The sequence below is a fragment of the Polyergus mexicanus genome, unplaced genomic scaffold, assembly GCF_030449975.1.
Source record: "Polyergus mexicanus isolate NDT 795.1 unplaced genomic scaffold, iyPolMexi1.0 SCAF_17, whole genome shotgun sequence".
Taxonomy (NCBI): domain Eukaryota; kingdom Metazoa; phylum Arthropoda; class Insecta; order Hymenoptera; family Formicidae; genus Polyergus; species Polyergus mexicanus.
This window is the reverse complement of record NW_027223337.1, coordinates 6,870,339-6,890,853: the sequence shown is the minus strand read 5'-3', so window position 1 is coordinate 6,890,853 and position 20,515 is coordinate 6,870,339. Positions and strand designations below refer to the sequence as shown.

The 20,515-nt window shown below is 33.6% G+C and overlaps 2 protein-coding genes across 3 annotated transcripts in view; one reads left to right on the top strand and one right to left on the bottom strand.

The window, feature by feature from the left end:
• The window catches only part of LOC138940739 (choline/ethanolamine transporter flvcr2b), a 53,349-nt gene that overhangs the window by 1,786 nt on the left and 31,048 nt on the right, over positions 1–20,515 (top strand). The window contains exon 1 of one of the 2 annotated variants that reach the window (XM_070309893.1): positions 12,469–12,589. The exons of the other annotated variant lie outside the window; for it this stretch is intronic. The gene's annotated coding sequence lies outside the window, so the exon portion shown is untranslated. Of the gene's footprint in view, positions 1–12,468; positions 12,590–20,515 lie in introns of those variants that run through there. 2 annotated transcript variants of the gene reach the window in all.
• LOC138940740 (uncharacterized) overlaps positions 97–20,515 on the bottom strand; it is a 36,177-nt gene continuing 15,758 nt past the window's right edge. The window contains exons 6-16 of the mRNA XM_070309895.1: positions 10,729–10,916; positions 10,374–10,461; positions 10,170–10,297; positions 9,812–9,941; positions 8,532–9,474; positions 8,007–8,107; positions 7,358–7,487; positions 7,213–7,284; positions 6,773–6,929; positions 1,248–2,300; positions 97–741 (exon numbers count right to left, since the gene is read on the bottom strand). Coding sequence (XP_070165996.1) covers positions 439–741; positions 1,248–2,300; positions 6,773–6,929; positions 7,213–7,284; positions 7,358–7,487; positions 8,007–8,107; positions 8,532–9,474; positions 9,812–9,941; positions 10,170–10,297; positions 10,374–10,461; positions 10,729–10,916 — 3,293 coding nt within the window. The 3' untranslated portion in view covers positions 97–438. The remainder of the gene's footprint in view (positions 742–1,247; positions 2,301–6,772; positions 6,930–7,212; positions 7,285–7,357; positions 7,488–8,006; positions 8,108–8,531; positions 9,475–9,811; positions 9,942–10,169; positions 10,298–10,373; positions 10,462–10,728; positions 10,917–20,515) is intronic.

Sequence of the window (20,515 nt, the reverse complement as noted above, 5' to 3'; positions counted from 1 at the left end):
AAATATACAAAATTAATATATTATTTGTATTTTTATTTATTATATTGTATTTGTATTTAGTATTTGTATTTTTTTTTTTTTTTTTTTTTACATTTTGTCAAAGATGACATCACGATTACGTCGTTCGATAATATATATGTATATATAAATTTTGCCTTGATATAAAACAATTTATCTTCGTAATTCTAATAATTGTTATTTATCATTAGCATTGCAATAATTATTATACTTAGTATATTTAATTTCTTATTTAATAAATTCGTAACTTGACTTATCATGTAAATTCGTTCTAATCGAATATTTCTCCACTGTATGATACATTATTCGAGTTGCGTAACTTGCGATTTTGTTCTCTGTTCTTACATATATACAACAAATCAATTTTTGTGATCATGTTTAACTTTTTATCATTATGAAATTGGGGAGGGAGTACACTGTTTAATTTTTTTTTTGCATTTGCTCCCAAAATATAATGTTCGATTTAAGCTTGCCGGGCGAGATCACATCTCTATCGTTATCTTCTCGTTTCGGTCGTACGATCTCCGTTCGATTCGTTAATCGCTCTCCTATCAGTGACCGGCTGACTGGCAGTGAGGACAGTTTACCGGGCATTTGACGAAGTCCTTCTCGAAATTTTTTCGAAAGAGATCTGGCCGTCAAACTATGCATTGGTTTTGGCGTTTCGATTATTTGTATCTCGGGTGTGAACGATCTATCCTTGATATCATCTATCTTCGCCACCTATGAGATAAAAATGCATGGAATTGATAGAATATTCAAATTATTAGCGCGTATAGGATGAATTATTGGCATGTGATGTAAATATCACACACACACACACACATACACATACACACACACACGCGCGCGCGCAATTAAAAATTTTTTAAAATATAATTTTTAATTTGATAATTATTTTTATGATTGAAAAATTTATCGTATGATAAATAAAAGATTAGTTAAGTCATATCATAGTTCTAGTATGTTCTTTTTAAATACGAATTCGTATTTAATTGAATTTACATAAATTTCTCTACAAAATTATAAATATTTTTTTTGCCCATATTTTTTATCTCTAAAATAAATCTATCTATTTTTGTATATTTATCTATCTAGACTTTATGTATTTTTATAAATTATAGACTGAATTCAGTCATGCTTTGAATGTTTTTCAAATATCGAGCTCAAATGAAATCTGAAATCTAAATAAAATCTGAATGAGGTGAAGAAGCTATTTCATTAGTTACCGAAGCTCTGTTTACTTTTGCTAGCATGGTAGTCTCTGTTTCGGAAATTTGTCGTCTGCCAAAGACTTCTGCGAGCCTTTTCACTGAAGGCATTGTCCGCCACTTCTCTCCCGTTCCTCGAGATTGTTCCTTACTTCTGATATATATATCCTCGAAGGATCTGTCCACATCAGAAGAAAGTTCGTCGTAACTGTTCAGCAGCGAATCATCTTCATCGATGATCGCGTCGCGTTCGTCCGTCTTTGTTCCTTCCTCCGATTTATCGATTGCGCGATCCAGTAGATTCCTGACAGCCAATTCGTCCTGCTGATCCCGTTTCGCGTTTACGTGAACCGGATTTGCATGATAATACGCTTCATCAGCAACATTTGGCATTGACTTAGCCGATATCAATCCCAAACCCATCTTCTTAACTTTATCTTGTAGCTTGTTGAGATCCTTCGAGCTTTTCGCGAAATCTTTATAACCAAGTGATTTCGGTGCATCGATCAGATATCCTTCAAACGCGCGACGTTCAATCGCGCGTCTTGTCAAGTTCGATTTCTCGTTGTTACGAAAGGGTTGATCCAATTGATTATTAGAACAAGCGCGACGCAGACCGTCTTGGTAGCCGAAGGACTTTAGGTCCAATTTGTTGACCACTCTCTGCTGCCGGATGGTTTTCTTTTGGTCCATGAATTCGTTCTCGAAACCATATGCTTTCAGATCGATTCTGCGAACTTTCCGTTCCGTGTCATTCTTGCACTCGGTCTCCAGATTATGTTCCTGATTGTTCAGTTTGGCGTTAATTTCATTTTTACTATTTTTCCTCTGATCCTCAAAGATGTCATCCGTTTGTTGACGATCCTTCCATGCCGTTTCGTCAGGCGCATCTTTCTCGCTTTTGACTTTCCGATCGTCGCCGGTATCGATCATCGAATTCACAGCACGATTATTCGTTTCGAGATTAATTACCTCGGCGTTATTCCTGCGACACAATTCCTCCGCTCTTATATTCTTGTTTTTTTGCAGGATCGTAATATCGTCGATTTCCTTAGATATCGTGCTTTCTTCCTGGAACACACGAAGAATGGCTGATGTTAATTGTCTCGCGCTAATAAATTCGTTTGAAAGCCGCATTTCATAATCTCGTTATGTTCTGAGTTTTTGCCATTTTTTCTTATGTTTATTTTTTACACGCTGCCAAGAATAAAATTTTTGTCTCTTTTTTTCTTTATCTCATGTCTCTTTCATAAAGCTATTATACGATTAATATTATTATCTGGTTATATTCAATAGCATACATTTAATGTTTAAAAAAAAAAAATAATTATAATGATATTAATAATATTATATATATTTGTATTCACAATATTGTTATAACAAGAAGAATTTTTAGTGTTAGTACCATTAGCACAACGCATGTAATCTGTAATATCATGGACCATTTTTGAAAAAGTCGTTGACAATAATTATTAATCGTATGAATGCCTATTTGCGCTTAATACATATTGGTCGCGATTTTATTAGCACCTTTTCTTTCTTTCTTTTTTTTTCTTCGTCTCCCCCTCCCCTTTTTTTTAAAATGACAGAACTGATTGGTATACAAGTTTTTAATTTCTACACATATTAAATATTAGTTATTAATAATAGATATTATTATTTTGACAATGAAATATTTAAATTTTTGAAACCTAAAAAACAATTTACACTAATTTGATTTTTTGGAGACAAATTGTGCACGATATGTTTTGAGTACCAATATGTTTTAAGTAAAAAATGATGCATTAGCTTTTGCAAATTAAAAATAAGCTATTCAGATTAATAATCATGCGATAAGAAGCTTTCTTATATAGTGTTAATACTGTGTTGCTAATATATTACATATAATATTTATGATGTATAAAAATTGATAATAGAATGTTATTACGCATAATATTATTAAATGATCTCTGGTTATCGATGCTATCAATATGGATGATGCTGGAAACTTCGTGGATAATTTATAAAGGATATTAGATGGAAAGAGAGTTTTGCAATATGATTACGGTTTTTTTTTAAGCATAGATTTCAAGGAATTATTAGATGGATAAAAATGCAAACAATATAATTGTAGAATTAATTGCCGAGTTGCAGAATAGTAACAACAAAATTTATAAAAACGATTATCGTTTGCAAATACTTTATAGAAAATATTAATACACTCATTTATTATATTCATTTTGTACATAGGTAAAAATAGATGGTACTTACCAATGAAAGTACTTTTTGGTAGCTCAGATGCGGAACTGATTCCGTCGTGTTAACGCGAACCGAGCATATTTCACATTTTATCAGATTATATCGAGAACGATATATATACGATACATAGATAACAAATTAGATCGCATTTTTCGTGCAAATTTTGTACGATCGCGATGGCCGCATTTACAGATGATGAATAACTCGGTATATTGTTGATATAAAAATTAAATATATGTCTTGGAAATAGCCATCCTCATTTTAAGAAAAATTGACAAAAATAAAATTTATGATTAGTATATATTAATATTTATATGTCAACATATTATAAATCTTTCGCTAAAAATTGAAATGTATTTATGTGAATATTTTTTCAACTGTGTATAGAAGAGTATAGCATTGAATACGTAAATTGATTTTGTACCATCAAATTATTTGAGGATTATAATACATAATCATCGTTTATGGAACTCTCGTAATACGTGATTAGAGATTTTTGCAAGTTTTGTTATAACATAATTCTCTCTAAAATATTAAATTTGTATCTACAATCGCTATTTTAATATTTAATTGCAAAAATTATGAAATTTTAGAATGTTGCAAACTCCTGTAATAATTTATAAATGTTAAAATTAATATTAAACAGCAACCGTCACCTGTAAGTTTCATGCGATTGAAAAATAAAATCAGTTTTTATTTCATTAATTAAATTAGTTAATTAATTAAGATTATTATGTATCGATATGAAACATAGAAAATACACACACACATACACGCACACAAGATATTGTGTGCAGATTATATAGGTAATTTTTAAAGATTTTAATAATTTTAAATGTCTATATTTATATTTATTTTATATTATTTTTTCTATTGTATCCTTTTTTTTTAGATTAGCGAGAGATTATGAGTATGTGTAATAATTTTATATCCATCTACAATATAAGTATTAATTAATTTTGATTTTGGATTAGACCAATTATTTGGAATTAACGTGAAAAAGATTAATTAATTTTACTTATATTTTACTTATATATTTTAAAAGAACGATTGATAAAACAGAAACAAAATGCAGTTATAAAAACTTGTAAAGGAGTAGGATATTAATCAGCATTATATTGTGAGACATGTCTCGTATTTTTGTACACCCGTATTTATTTACCATTTGCGACTTATCGTCGTATAAATATGATCTCTTAATTTTGTATAATTATTGTACTCATTCATAAATTCATAATGTATTAGCATATCGCGCCATGGCACTTTTTATCTTGAAAAATATGGCCACAGAATTACGGCACTAATATAAATTCATTTCCTCAGGTTATTGCACCGAGGAAAGTAAATCAATTATTATATAACGTTGTAGCAATTATATTAAATTATTGCTAATAAATCTTTACAATCTTTATCTTGATCGCATCCGGCAATTATTGCACGGAAGCTCGCATTCTGAATATATAATATTCACGTTGTCATACAAAAATCTCGCAATATTTTTCATTATCCCTTCATTTCATCGTATATTCCAATTCATCTTGTAAAGAGAAGTATTTCTTCTTTTTTTATTAATTACTAATAAGAAGGGTCTTTTGGCGTTTTAATTATATAATATAGCAAAAATATTTCTAGGATTGCTCCCTTATAACAGAATATTTCCATATGAAAATCACGCTATAATTATTGACGTGATATATTTTGTACATCTTTTACAGGTCGATGTTCATTCCATTTATGATCAGCGCTTATTGTCACCATATTGTGACGTCGCTCAAACTTCTTACATTCAACTTTCTGTATCGCCCCTTATCATCGCTCTTCTGTTCTTGCGCTCGTCGAAGTTTCTTCGAGCTATCTAGGCTCTTCTTATTGTTAGTATTTCTGTTAATCAATTTCTCCAACTTTCTGCCGTTGTTTTTCTCAAAGATTTTCCGATACCTTCGAGATCGCATTTCTCTTCCTCGTCTCGCAACATTGTCGTCGTTGAACGCGTAAATTTTTCGCCTCTTTGATACACCATTTGGGAATTTATTCACTGTACTCTCATCGGAGATAGAATTGACTTCGTCCTGCCATTCGTCGTCCTCGTTTTCTAAGGACAAGAGAGAGGACGAATTTACGTTCTTCTTACGAAACGAATTCCTGTATTTCATCGCGGAGTTCGTTTTGAAGGCGATTGTTCGATGTCTGGTAACATTGCGTCCAGATGAAACCCGATCGTTCGCAACATGGTTCTCTTCGTCCTGCCAATCACTCTCTTCGAAAGTCGAGCTCGTAGAATGCTCGAAGCTAGCGAATCCTTCGAAACTCGTGGAACGATTTAAGTTTGCTAACCGATCGAAGTTTCCTAAACGATCGATGTTAGAATACAACTCAAAATTTGTTGATTTTTCCGTTACTACACTACGGTCGTGATACACGATTTTATCAATGTCGGATACGGTGGCTGCAGCTTCCGACAGGATCGGTCTCAACCGGATTCTCCTGTAATTGGGAATTTTACTACCATTGATCCTTCGATTCCTTTTAATCCCGCCAAAAGTCTGAAATTTTAATTTCGCGAACTCCAGTGTGCGATCTACGAACTGATCCTCCGACGGCGAGGTTGATTCGTCTTCAAGATCGTCGGGGTCCTCCTTTTTCCTCGGCTGGATTTTGATGCCGCCGAATGTGTGGTATTTATATCCGCCGGTGGTCCAGAATCTTCTGCCACCGATTAACAATATCTGCTCATCGCCGTCGTGACGATTATTGTCTGCCACCCGGTACAGTCGTCGCCAGCGATCCCGATCGCTGATCACCGAATCGCGCGAACCAATCCCAGAATCATGATCACCCGGATCGTGATCGTCTCGATTGTCTGGCAAACTTCCACGGTTAACATCGTATCGTGGTACTATAGGCTCTTCAGCCTCGCGATTGGTATTTCCTTCGCGATCGCTCCAGAATTGATTCCAATCCGGCGGTATGAATTTTCCAAAACTCGTATCGATCTTCAAGTTCTCTGCCAAAGTGTAATTGTTTTTCTCTCTATCAACTGTCGCTTCAAAATTTCTAAATCTTTGATCTCTTGTTGTGTCTTCAATCGTACTTTCGCTGTCTTCGTTTATTCGCTCATTCTCTATGATATTGTTGACTTGCTGGCTGTTGTCGTCGTCGTCATTGTCGTAGCGTAACCGATCGCTCAGATGCAAGAGGGGGTTGATCGCGAAATGTGGACTGGCAAAGGGATCGCGGCAGCGTCGTCTAGGAAGACTGCCGCGCAGGGAGGCGGCCTCGAATTGCTCGAGCTCGTGGTGACTCACCTGTTGTTCGCGTTGCTCATTGCCAATACAGCTTGATTGTTGAGACAGCGAGCTGCTCGGTCTGCTCGACATCGAAGACATTGTCGATCTGGTGGCCTGCTCCTGTCGCTCTCCGCTGGCCGCTTTCGATTGATTGATATAATAGTCCCTGCCGAATCTGTACAATGGTCGATAAAATCGAAATGATAGCGTAGCAACAAAATAATACTTGAATTTTTCTTTATTTTTAATCTAATTAATATCTTGAATAAAAAAAATTTTAATCAAACACTAGCCGCAGAATAATTATTCAAAGAAATTATTTGTTTGAATTTTCCTTTCCCAAGCAAACTGAAATTTTTGCATTTTTTAAAGTCTTTGCACAAGAGAAAAAAATATATATATATATATGTAAAAGAAAACATATATTTTATTATTTTGACGAAATTGATGAAAGTTACCGTTTAATGTCCGGACGGTCCAGAAGTGTCTCCAGATTCACTTCGTTCAACTTCGTTAAGTCATAATGAGCTCTGCACAAAATAAAAGATTAAATTGAAGGCTTTGTGGCTACGATATTCGCAAACATTCTCACGCTGTTCTTACCCTGGAATATCCGAATTTTTCGAATATTGTCTTTCCAAGCATCGCTTTCGTATATTCTCCTCGCTATAGGGATTGTTTTCAATCGGTGCAGCATTTTCCCATTTTTTGTGTTCGCGTTCCGCTATTGTGCCTGTGCCCGATATATTCATTATTATTTAATATCCGCGATATATTTATTATAATGCATTAATATTTTCTTGCATTTGTGATTTTTATCGCGTTTTATTGCAAAACATTGAAAATATTTTCAAGTTTATTAAAAATTTATTTTTTTTTTAGATAATTTGAAAAACAACATAACACTACAATTCATACGCTACTTCTTCATTCATGATACAATTTATTATAGCATTAAAAAAAATATCTCGAAATTTTATATATGTTTGATTTTAATTATTATCGGCTATAATAACGTCTGCATTATTTTTCTCTTTCTTTCTCTATAAAACATTTACATTTAATATAGTAATAAATTTTATACTTCTTTTGTATGAGGGAAAAAATTATTTTCTTTTATTTTTCTGATAAAGAGAATTATACGAAAAAAAAAGTACATTTTCTTGTAAATTCAATATAAAGGTACGAAATCGCGGCGCCTATGTTATACATGTATATATATAAGTGTCTCATTATGAATAATTAAAGTTACCTGGACGTGGTGGAGCGCTTAATCGATCGTTTTGAGTCGTACCGATGTAATTTTCATTAGTCATTGCATAAGATAATTTGACTTTGATTTGCATGCTTTCGCTATAAAAAGGAAAAGAATTACGAAAGAAGTGTTGCGGCGGGATTATCGGAAGAATTACGTAACAGGATATGGAATTCATGCAATATCGAGTTGTATAGGGAATCGAACTATCATTATCGCTTATTACATGTTCATTTCGAAATAAGGATTCGTTTTATTCATATTTATTGTATCCTTGCAAATTAGATACGTACAAAAAAAAACAGAAATAAAGATCAAAAGTAAGATTGACAAAAAATACATATAATAAAAAAAAAATACATTTAAATAATATATTCGAATAAATTTAAGTTATATAAAATATTTAAAAAATAAACTGTAATTTGTCTTTTTTTTTTTCACCGATGAAATTATAATTGACGAATGAAATTATAAGTTACAATTAATTAATGCTTAGAAAAAAAGATATTTCGAGAATCTTACCTTTCTTGTTTCTCAATCGAGTTGTTTTCTAATTCTCTGAACTGGTCGTTCATCGTTTCACTCGTTTCGTCAGTCAACTCGTTCTCTCCAGAATAAACTTCGACTTTCGTCAGACTGTCTAAATGCCTCTGGATCGCCGTGTCGTAGTGCTCGGTATACTCGCTTTCTCGTTGTTCTTCGTTTTCGTCAGCGACGCGTCCCGTTCGATCGTTCGATTTTTCAGATTGCGTATCCTTTTGTGCAGAATTTTCCACCGTGATCGCCAGTATCCTTTCGCCGCAATCGGTTGTATCCTTAAATTTCTCTTTGGCTTCGTCTTCTCCTTTTGCCGCCGTTATCAACGCAAAGGAACTTTCGCTTAGTTTCTCTTCATCATTTATATCTTCGATTGTTTTCTTTTCCGAAATTTCCGAAGATTTCAAGAAATTTTCATTAATTCTCTCATCGAAATGTTCGTAAACTTCTTCACGCAAATTTTTTTCAATTTTTGTTTCTACTCGACAGATGTCGATCTCATCTTTTCTAACATTTGGCACTTTGGAATTATTTTCCGTTTGATTATTTTTTGCATCGCATTCGGATGTCCTGGGAGTTCTCGGGATCACGTTGTTAATAGCTTCCATCAGTTCCTTCTCGATCTCCTCATCGGATTTTGTAGAGGAACATTCAGATAAATCTGACGTGTCTTCAGCATCTCTGTCGCCGATCAGAGCCTTGTAATTCGCGTTAGAACTCGGTACCAACATAGCTACCGCGTCCGACTGTGTTCGGCAAGTTCTTTTCTTCTGGAATAACCAATTGTCCTCCCAGGATTCGACGGGCGAGATTAGATCCATCGTGCGATCAGCAACATGACGTTTTGTCCTGGCCAACGAGTATTCATCGCGATCTAAATCTGAGGAATCTGACGACGACGATGGCGATGGCGACGACTCTCGCGGAGCTATTTCCATAAAAAATAAATAATTACTTTTGTAATTCGCGATAAAATATAATTTCGTATTTTATGCTAGAAATTTACAATTGTAAAAAATTTTTATTTTCCGCATACATATAATTTAAAAAAAAAAAAAAAAAAAAATGTTGAGAGTATATTGGACGATTGTTCAAAAATCGAAATGGTTCTTTCAAATTTCGAACGATCGTATATCAAGTACATGACTTTACTAAATTAATCGTAAAGTATATAAATATATAGTCGTACACACTTTATTCTATTAATAATTTTGTATATTTTTATACACGTAAATGATATTCTAAATGAAAATTGAGATACTGACGGTCAACGATATCCATTCCGAGTTCCGGAAACGGAACGCGCCGGGCGCATTCGAATTCCATGACATCGTTGCCTCGAGATTCATCATCATCCGATGTGATCGTAGTTACCTCTTCTATTCGTTCTTCCATCTACAATAATCGATTCGATTTGTCGCTCTCTTTCAAATAAAATATGATATAATAATATTTTTTATTATATCCATTATATATGTTGTATTATATTGTCGTGCGAAAAATTTAAATCTGATATTACATAATCTTATATTCATCTTTGACCGCATCCTGATGACATTACGTTCCGCGTTTCGCCGTGTAAAAATATGTATGTAAATGCAATCGTGATCACGACGTACGTACCATAAAAGACACCGGTTCCCGATTATCTTCATTTTGTTGTCTGATCGACACGTTACGATTACCGTTGCATTCGCGACGATAGGACGTATAGCTCGCCGAGTCTTCCTCAAGGCCATGCTCGCTTTCAGCTGAAAGAGGAACACAGTCTTCGTAAATACGACATCCCATACTTTATACGCGATATGTTAAGTAAATTCTACGTACTCGTGGTATATTTTGCCTTGGGCGAATCTGTGTCATGTAGTACGTTGCTGTTGCCGTCCACTCGTTCTCTTTGGAATCTTTCGACGACCTAAAATGCGCACCGTAGATTTAATGATATTCAATTTAAAAGGCTATAGTATACACTTTAATTAATAATAAATAATATTAAAATTTTTATGCGCCCGAAAACATTCTTTCTCTCATGATCTATTCGAAGATTGATTTGAAACGTACTTTATTGATGATAATTTGCGTAAAAAGTATGAGGCGCGTTTCACATTGCGTAATAATTGTATATATGTGTGTGTGTGTGTAAGATATATATTGATAAAATATTCTAGCATATCTAAGGAACCTTATTGAGTATCGCGGTAGCGAGAAGGTCCTCGTAACTATGATCAGCGATTGGGCGACCTTCTCGAGAATGCTCGGTATCCGCAGATGCACCCAATCCCGGTAACTTCCGAGCTTCCTCGACAGCTCGCTCGACGATCTCTCTGAGAGCCGCGTGCGCCGTAGCTGGCGAATCCATAGATGGTTTATCTGAAACATCGAATGAAATCTACTGTGACTTTATACATAAAAATGTATCTTTTCATCCTCGATTTATCTCTAAATTCCAATATTGCATTCAACATTCTCAGCTACCCCTTTCTTACATTACGCGTATAAAATCTCTTTTAATTACGATATAAACTACAATCTATACATAAGTTCTTCCTGGTTATACCAGAAGCTTAAACGCACCAATTTCCATGAATTTGCTGCAGACTTTGACGACAGAGCGACGTAGATCATGTTTTTTTCATATTGGCAATATAACTGACTACATCCTTATCCCATATAATAATACCCATTATTAATATAAAAAAATAATTCAAAACGTTGCCATCAAAAAAAGAAGAAATCCTTTGTTGAACGAAAAAAAAAAAAATGGTAATTTTTCCAACTAGAAATATTATTTTATGTCGTTTGCGACTCCACTATTATCGATTCGCGATCGATTGACGATCCCATGGATCGATCGCGGTTTCCACGGAAAGTTTCCAACGACTGTCGGACAGTTCACCGACATCGACTTTCTTCGGCGTGATCGAGCTATGGGCGAGATAACGGCGATATACGGCGGCCGGCAGCATGTCGCAAATACCATCAGGCTGCCGCCGCATCTCCCTCGTAATTTCTCCGACGCGACCTTGCCGACGATACATACTCGCGCGACCGCTCCTCCTCTCGTCGACGATTCTCTCGCGGCTTCATCGCGTCTCTCCTTTTCTGCATCTACCTTTTGCGTTTCATCTTGCTCGACGTGCGGATCATGCGTCGCAGGTGAAATTCGCGCTGACCTCCTGAACTCTTTCCGCGGGAAACTCGAGGTACGCTTTTTTTATCGGCGATCACGTTTGCGCTGATGATTTTTACTCCGTCTGTATTTTCACCCATTTTTATTTTCTAAATAATCTGTATTCTGGAAACTTTATACTTATTGCTTGATTTTAAATGAATGATTGCGCGATGTACTTCAACTTGTTAATCTTTAAAATGAGACAGGGAGAAGAGTATATACTTTCGCGACTCTTGAAAGTTTTCAATTTTTTTTTTTTTTCGAAAATTGGAAAATTAAAAGATCTTTAGTCCTGTATTTAGAATAATTGTTAGAATTCTCAAAGAAGTCTATTCAGACTTTTAAAGAAAACGAAAAATCAGATTTCTATAATTTTGAAAATTTTCGATATTACCAACAAAAACGGGAACGTTCTGTCATGATCTTCAATTATTTTCAAATGTAAATTTTTCAAGTTTTCATGTGATAAAAATTTTGTTTAAAAAAATTATTGACAAAATAAGATTCAGATTTTAATCGAGGAATCTGATCGAAAAGAGAGATGTATTATTATATTATTCGCGATACCCCTATATACGTATATGTGTATAGATAGCGTAGAGAGAGAAAAAGAGAGAGAGAGAGAGAAAATTATAATAATCCTTCCAAGGCTACGTGGAACAATTTGTAAATAAACACGTTGCGTGCCAACTGCGTGAGGCGACGCTTTCTCTCTCCCTCTCTTTCTCCATACAGTCGCGAATCACACACACGTTCGGCACGTCGTGGATCACACAGACGCTTCTTCCATACGCATAATCGATCCAGGGATCATCCTTCCGAGACCATCCAGCCTTGATCTCACGCCGTAGAAGGTGAAGGTCGACTACAGGTATTTCGCGCGCGAGACGGCGACTGCCGCTTTGAACATAAGTCGTATGTACAATATTATTAACCGGCATGCAAGAAAGATTGCTTTAGCAAGCAAAATCGTGTTCTCGAGATTCGTTAATGATGATAAAGCTAGTGACATCGCCATTGGCCTTCGATCGATCTTTCACTTTCCTCGTACGATTCTATTAAACGATATATTCCAGTAGCGTGCGTGACGCAAAGGAACAATCATCATGCATAATTAATACAAGATATTCGAGTTTTTTTTATCCTGTTCAGACTAGAAAAATAAAGTTTGACTGACATCATCGTTTACGTAACTGCAACTTAATGTCAAGCTTGCAAAGAGAAGAACGATGTCAAAATAACAACCGTCAATATCATTAATCATTAATGTATGACAGATCGACGTCAAAAAATTATCAAGTAGAGACTTTTACGATTCAGAGTTCTACATAAATTTTCTTATTGATTTCCATGCTAATTTTCTTTATGTAGTTTTACTTATGTTACAACAATTTTAGTTTTGGCTGGAAACACGACTGTTAATATGTTTACCATACAATTTATTTTACGAGAGTATCTATTTGAAAGAAGAATCATACCATCGACTTTCTCACGAACCTAACGTCAATTATCACGCTATTGAGAAACAATACTGTATAAAATAACAATTTGGTTTACAGATAGATACTTTTCTATTTGTATGTGAATAATTTGTGGATAATTGGTGGATAAACTCTATCTGAAACGTGGTAACGAGCGTGTTTTATGTGGGAAACTCGTTCTCTTCGCGGAGAAATTCAACGTTCATTCAACAGCGGTAAAGCCTTAATATAGCACGAACTTATGCCGCAAAAATCCGGATAACGGAAATCGTAAAACCGTTGCGCCAAGGCATTTCCTTTTTTTTTTTTTTTTCTTCTTCTTCTTCGATCGCAATGTTATAAATGGTCTATTGCATTCAATGATTTCGAGACGAGGTTACTGAATCAGTTTTGCGTGGAGAGAAAACGACGATATCTCTTGCGAGGATGTGCGACCCGAGAACATATTTCCGTGCGAAAGTTCGAAATCGTTGATGCACAATGAAAAAGAAAAAGAATTCATACATCTAGATGTACTTTAGTGGGCATAGTAACAGTTTGGAATAAGAAAATGAAATACAATATATTATAATATTAAAATAAAACATAAAAAAGTGGAAAAAAGTATGTGGAATATCAATATTTAAATATCTTTGCTGCATTTTTTCACTATTTGATCATTACTTGCTAAGAAAAAAATATATAGATATAATAAATAAATAGAAAGATAATTAAGTATATATAAAATAAAATCGGAGTTTTACTTGCGAAAATTCATTGATTGAATGAAAAAAAAAACGATAACGTGCGTTACACTACAAATAATTTCCAGATAAAACAAAAAATAAAATGCTAGAAATATATAGTTAATAAAATTAATATATGCTCGCTGAATATTACATTATAATATAATTTTATATCGGGTTATTATATTCTTATTATGTTGCAAGAAATGATCATTGCTCTTCTTCATCTATCTATAGTTTATTCAGAGATAAGAAGATAAGAAGTCAAAGATTTTTGCGGCGAAAAGATTGTAGCATACCGACGTGTCGCATATCCATTGTAACAAATATTTATAAAACGATATTTTACGATAACAAAAATTGTATGTTCAAATATGTGCACACACACATATCTATGAATAATATTGATTACTGCATATAGTTCAATAAAGTTAATTTCTACTCGTTGTATCAAATTGCACAATTTGAATCTGCTTGTTCATTTAACTTTAGTTTCTTGTACTTTTGATTAGTTAAAATCATTAAAATTATTAATGTGTGTGTGTGTAAATAATACTTGACAATACATATAATGTAGCCGTAATAAAATTTATATATTATAGTAACATATAGAATTTATTTGGATATGCCAATTTTCGAATATACTCAAGAAAAATAAATGTTTAGCATAGGATATTTACCATCTTTCTTTATGATCAAGAGATAGACGAAATAGGCGACGATCAGACCACCAATCAATGTTAACATCTCTTCGATACACTGCAGTTGCATGAATTGCACCTTTCACATCATATCGCCCCGACTTGTGATCGCAGTTACTTTATTTCTCTCCTATTCTTTTATATTATCTCGACTACCGGGACTTCTTCACAAAAGTTCCGAATGCAATGAATGCGACAAGCTAACAATGAATCGGGCACTTACACACATCATACCTTTATCAACGAGATTGTCATTTGCTCGTCAGACATAAGACTTTATTTTTTCTTGCATGCATGATACTTTTGATAACTATGCTCTTTTCGTGAGGCGTATCATATATGTCCCTGGCGAATTTTAAAATTGCTTTCGATTTGAAAATAAGTGACGTTCCTTAGTAATTTCTTGAAAAATATGACAATGCTCTTCTCAGAAACTTATAACGAAAATAGATTCTGAAGAAATCGCAGAAATTTAATGTTTATTATTTAATTAATAAGAAACTAATTGAGATATATAGTTTATAGTTACTTTCGACTTTAAACAAGAAAAATCCATACATTGTAAAATTGTTTCGCGTTTAAGATTAAATATAAAGCTGCAAAAAGATTTCATATCGTAAGCCTCGATTCCGAGTTAAGAATTATCATATATCATGCGATAAAATGATAATAATGAGTTGGCGATGACACGAATTATACTTTGATTGGAGCAAATACTACCGAATTTACCACGTACCAAGGATTAATTAACATTAAAATTTTGATATATTAATTTTGATGAGACTTGTGCGATAATGTCGATTTATTTATTTTTTTCTTTTTTTACGAGCAACCTTAATATTCTTATTTGCATAGCAAATGGTGAAGCAACGGAGCTTGACGTTGTTAATATTTGAACTTTGAAATTCCTCCTGCACGCGCTTCCGTACTTTTTTATTATTATCTTTATTATCGTTACGTCTCGGTATTATACGCGATCGAAATCTCTTTATGACGTACAACGTACATGATCGAGTATGTCACGCTTTCCGATGCTTTTCGTACGCATGACTTTAGTTTGCATGCCAAATAAACATACGATATGCATGGAAATATCACATAAATATTCTTACGTAAAATCGTCTGTTAATATTAATGCGAGAAATTAAAATTTTTGCGATAATCAGTTTAAATTATAAAATATTTGTTTAAATATACATACAATATAGTTCTGCAAAAAATTAATTGATTGATAATTTTAATTGTTTTCGATTTTGAGATTTCTCCAAATGTTAATATTATATATATTTTTCTTTATATTATTTATCCCAATATTAATTATTTTATATAATATTATTTATTTATTTTAATATTAAATTTTTTACATCACTTTTTATTATAAATAGCCAACTTTGTGAGTCATACTTGATAAGGTAGTCTCGTAATTATTTATGGAAAACGAATATTTATCTTTTGTGTCATTTTTATACAGTGTGTTCAGTTCCTATTAATCGTTAGTCATAGATATTTTTCAAATTAAAGAAAGTGGAATTAAACTTTTTACAGAGCTGGCTGCCAATTGTTTTGATTTTCAACATCATGTATTTTCAAAAATATTCTTTAGATAAGCGCTTTAAATGAATGTAAGAAAATAACAGACATTTCTGAGAGATATATTGAATGATACAAGTGTACAAACTTTATATTCGGCGAGCGGAGCACATCTCTCAAAAATACATGTCACGGTTGTAAAACATTTATAGTTGTAAAATTAATTATTTCTAGCATTTTCGTAGTTTGCATGAAAATTATTTTAACATCATCATCAGCGCATTGAAAAGATTCAATTGAAAGTCACGATTTCATTTCTCATTTTAAAAGTATCTAGTTATTTTTTTCAGTCGTGTCACGCGGTTGATAAAAGATTGTTATGCGTGACGATAACAAGAGCTAAATAAGATCATCCTCTTTCTTGGCACGCGAGAATCCTTTTGCGATACATCCTAGCTAGACGGTAGCATTCGAAAGCCTATTCATGCGACCTCATTCATTAGATGATTAGATTAAGTTTTTATATATCTATAAAAAAATTTTGGAAAGATGTAAAACTTAATTAATTATACAAGTAACAGAGTGAAAAATGATATCTTAATATCATAAATATAGTTTTACATCCCGGCAAAAAAATATTTCTAAGAATTCTTTTAACAGCGTTTCTTTAGGTAGCAAATTTATTAAAAAAAATATATTAAATAAGTTGAAAATATTGATAATCAGAATTATCGAGAATTGGTAATAATACATAATCGAACGATTAGTCGTATTAGTTCAATTTTACATCTTTCCAAAATTTTTTTATAGATATATAAAAAATTAATTTAATCATCTAATGAATGAGGTCGCATGGATAGGCTTTCAATAGATGCTGCTGTCTAGCTAGGATGAATCGCAGAAAGGATTCTCGTATGCCAAGAAAAAGGACGATCTTATTTAGCTCTTGTTATCGTCACGCATAATAATCTTTTATCAACCGCGTGATACAACTGAACAAACTAGATACTTTGAAACTGAAAAATGAGATCGCGACTTTCAATTGAATTTTTTTCAGCGCGTTGATGATGATTAAAATCATCTTTATTTTTCATACAAGCTACGAAAATGGCAAAAAAATAATTAATTTTACAAATATAAATGTTTTACAGTCGTGACATTTTTTTAGATTCCAAAGAACTAAATGACACTAAAAAGTCAAGAATTAATTTTACTTCTTAAAGGAGTAATCAAAATTTTGAATATTAAAGACAGAAATGCTTTTATGTGATATAAAAGATAAAGTTTGATTAGTCAGAAAATTACGATCACGACTCAGTGTTGATTAGTCAGAAAATTACAATCACGATTCAATTTGATTAGTCAGAAAATTACGATCACGACTTAAGAGCTTTTATACAAAGACGAAGAGCTTTTACACGAACAATAGATTTTAATCTCTTATGGTTCTACTTTAATCTGAATTCTACGAACACAAAATTTTTTTACGTTTATATTACAAAAACCAAATCATTCGTTTGTTAGATTGATTGCGCGTCGTGACGTAGGATCAAAAGTACCAGGAACGTTCAGAGCGCGTTTCAAGGCCTTCGAATTGATTTCTCCAATGTGAGAAGATCTATTCTTTTTTTGCTTCCGCGGCTGATATCGGCTCTTATCGTACCGTCGTAATTAGAGTCAACCTTGATGCTTTAATATAACGTTTGCCCGACTTCTCGGGCAAATTACAAACATGTTTTTTTTTATTTTTTTTTTTTATTTTTTATCCAATCGTGAATCGCCAAGATGCGATCACTTATATTTCTCTAGATATTTCGTGCAAGACCGACACAATCAATATAATTACGCGATTGTTAAATAAAAGAAGGCATCGTACGCGAGATTTTTCTCTTTTTCTTTTTATCTATCTTGAAGAAATAAGCGATGACAATAAAATAATAGATTCTACAATTGTATATTTAATCTCTGTGATCATCGCGAGATTAATATATTTAAAAATTGTTAAATTAATTACACAACATTTTTTTACATTTTACATTGAATTTTTAAATTGATGGAAAGGTTGAGGAAGTTATTCGTTATCTGACATTTTAAATTTCCTAGATTTGACAAAATGCATGATCATTACCAAAAAAAAATTAATCGATAGCATCCACGTATCTCGTTTTAAACAAACTCTCTCTTTCTCTCTTTACGAGAAAATATAATAATAGCGAAAAATGATATTACGTTTTCGAATGAGAAATTTAATTTCACATATAACAAACATCTGTTAATCTCTGTCAATTCATCTATTTCCTCATAACACATTCATACATTTTCATCAGACTGCCTCCGATAATTATACCGATTCATCGTGAGCAAAGTCGGACGATTATAATCATCCCGAAGGTTAAAGATCAGCTGTCACGCTTGTCAAAAGACACCTAGCCATTCCTCCGTCACTTCGTTTTTCGCGCGGTGCGTTCGTACACCGTACACCCCGTGTATATTCCCTTTCCTTCCGTCACCGCGCTAATTTAATCCGCGCGCTTAGGCCGCGCGAAATTTCACTCGCGCTCTCTCGTACCGCTCGCTCGCGACTGAATCCAAAGACAACACGCACATCGCCCGTCGTTCGTCCTCGTCCACCTGTGCGACGACGATGTGTACGACCTATGGCTTCTTATAAGTGGGGAGTCGGTCGTATTTGCGAGAGAACACACGCTCCTATCGCGAAATCGCACACCGCGCCGCGCCGCGTCGTCGGATCCCGGGGGCCCCCGGTTTTGTGGGACCACGATGGCCCGCATTCACGGTGCCCGTTTATCGCTAATTACGGTCGCTCAAGTCTCGAAATTAGGCCCACCGTAAACTGTAATCCACCTACGGTTCGCAATTAATTTCGACATGTTGATATTTTAACTCTCCTAGGATGATTACTTTGAATGAAAAAAAAAAAAAAAAAAAATTTTTTTTTTTTTTTTTTATAGGATATTTATAGAATATTTGATAGAAAGATATCTTTTCGATTATGATAAAAATTCAACAATAAATGTCTGCAATTATTAGCACGACGTATGTACGAGCTTAAGCTCACGAAGCCACACGACTCGTGTGTAGTCAAAGAATTGGAGCGATACCAGACATGTAGCGATATCAATGGTCGTTTGCGTTCGCCACGTTATGGTCTAACAAATGTTATCGCGCTGATAGACACATTTCTATATCTATTGTATTACTCAGTCATGCGACAGCGGCTTTTTAGCTCTCCTTCAAATGAAATCTGAAGAAAAGAGCTGTTCGTGCCTGCATGACGGAAAGCAAAAGTAATTACTCGAATTTCGCGAGACGTAATCCCATACCGTTTCCTCGAGCAGGTTGGAATTATTATGATTTTAGTTACGACGGGGATACGATTTTAGCTCTGTAAATTCAGTAACCGGCACCGAATTAATCGATCGTAACTGCGTAAATATCACCTCGATTCGCGGAAGAGTCGCGAAACTCGTTTCCCTTATCTGTGAATGTTGCCTAGGTGCTTTTACTGTCGACCTGAATTTTCTTGTGGATTTGCTGTGTGTTGGAGCTAGCCTATATACAATATAAAACGTACCAAAATGGACAAATGTATAATGTTGCAATCGACGGTTTCATTGATGGATTATAATAATTGATTTTTTAAATAACGACCGAAAATATAAAAAAATTATTTATAAATTATTCCATAAAGTTATGAACTATAAATTCTCTACAACTTATGTATTGTATGAATAACCGACATACGTACGCAATTTTTGCCGATATTCCATTATATTTATTATTATTGAAATTTGGGTGAATATTTTTAAATAGAAAATTTAAAATTTGTTCATATACACATTAAGCAAACCTGTCTATATATATGTATATGTGAAGCAAATAATGAATTTTTAAACGTAAACAAGGACTTTATGCTTATATATTATACATTCATATTCATTTTTTATCGCTGTTATGAGACTTTTGTTAAGATAATCGCGGTAATAATAATCAACACGACATACAATTCGACTGACAAACTATATATCATGTCTGAGGCTTCTATTAGCTTCTATACAGCTTATTTGCGCCGATATTAAAAGTGATAGTCGTAAAAGAGCGCGTGATGTATCTATTGCGCAGACAAGTATGATAAAATTGGCATGAAAGGTGAATTTCTTTATTTTTTTTTTTTCTTTGAAAAATTGTCAGAAACTGACTTCAAAACTGATGATTTCATAAACGATTTGTTCTCGCAAATATAAAAGAAAGACTTTACTTAGGTTAGATAAGACGCGATTGCAAGAGTCAATTACAGAATGGTGATGCGATCTCATTTTGAGAAACGAGGAAAGCATAG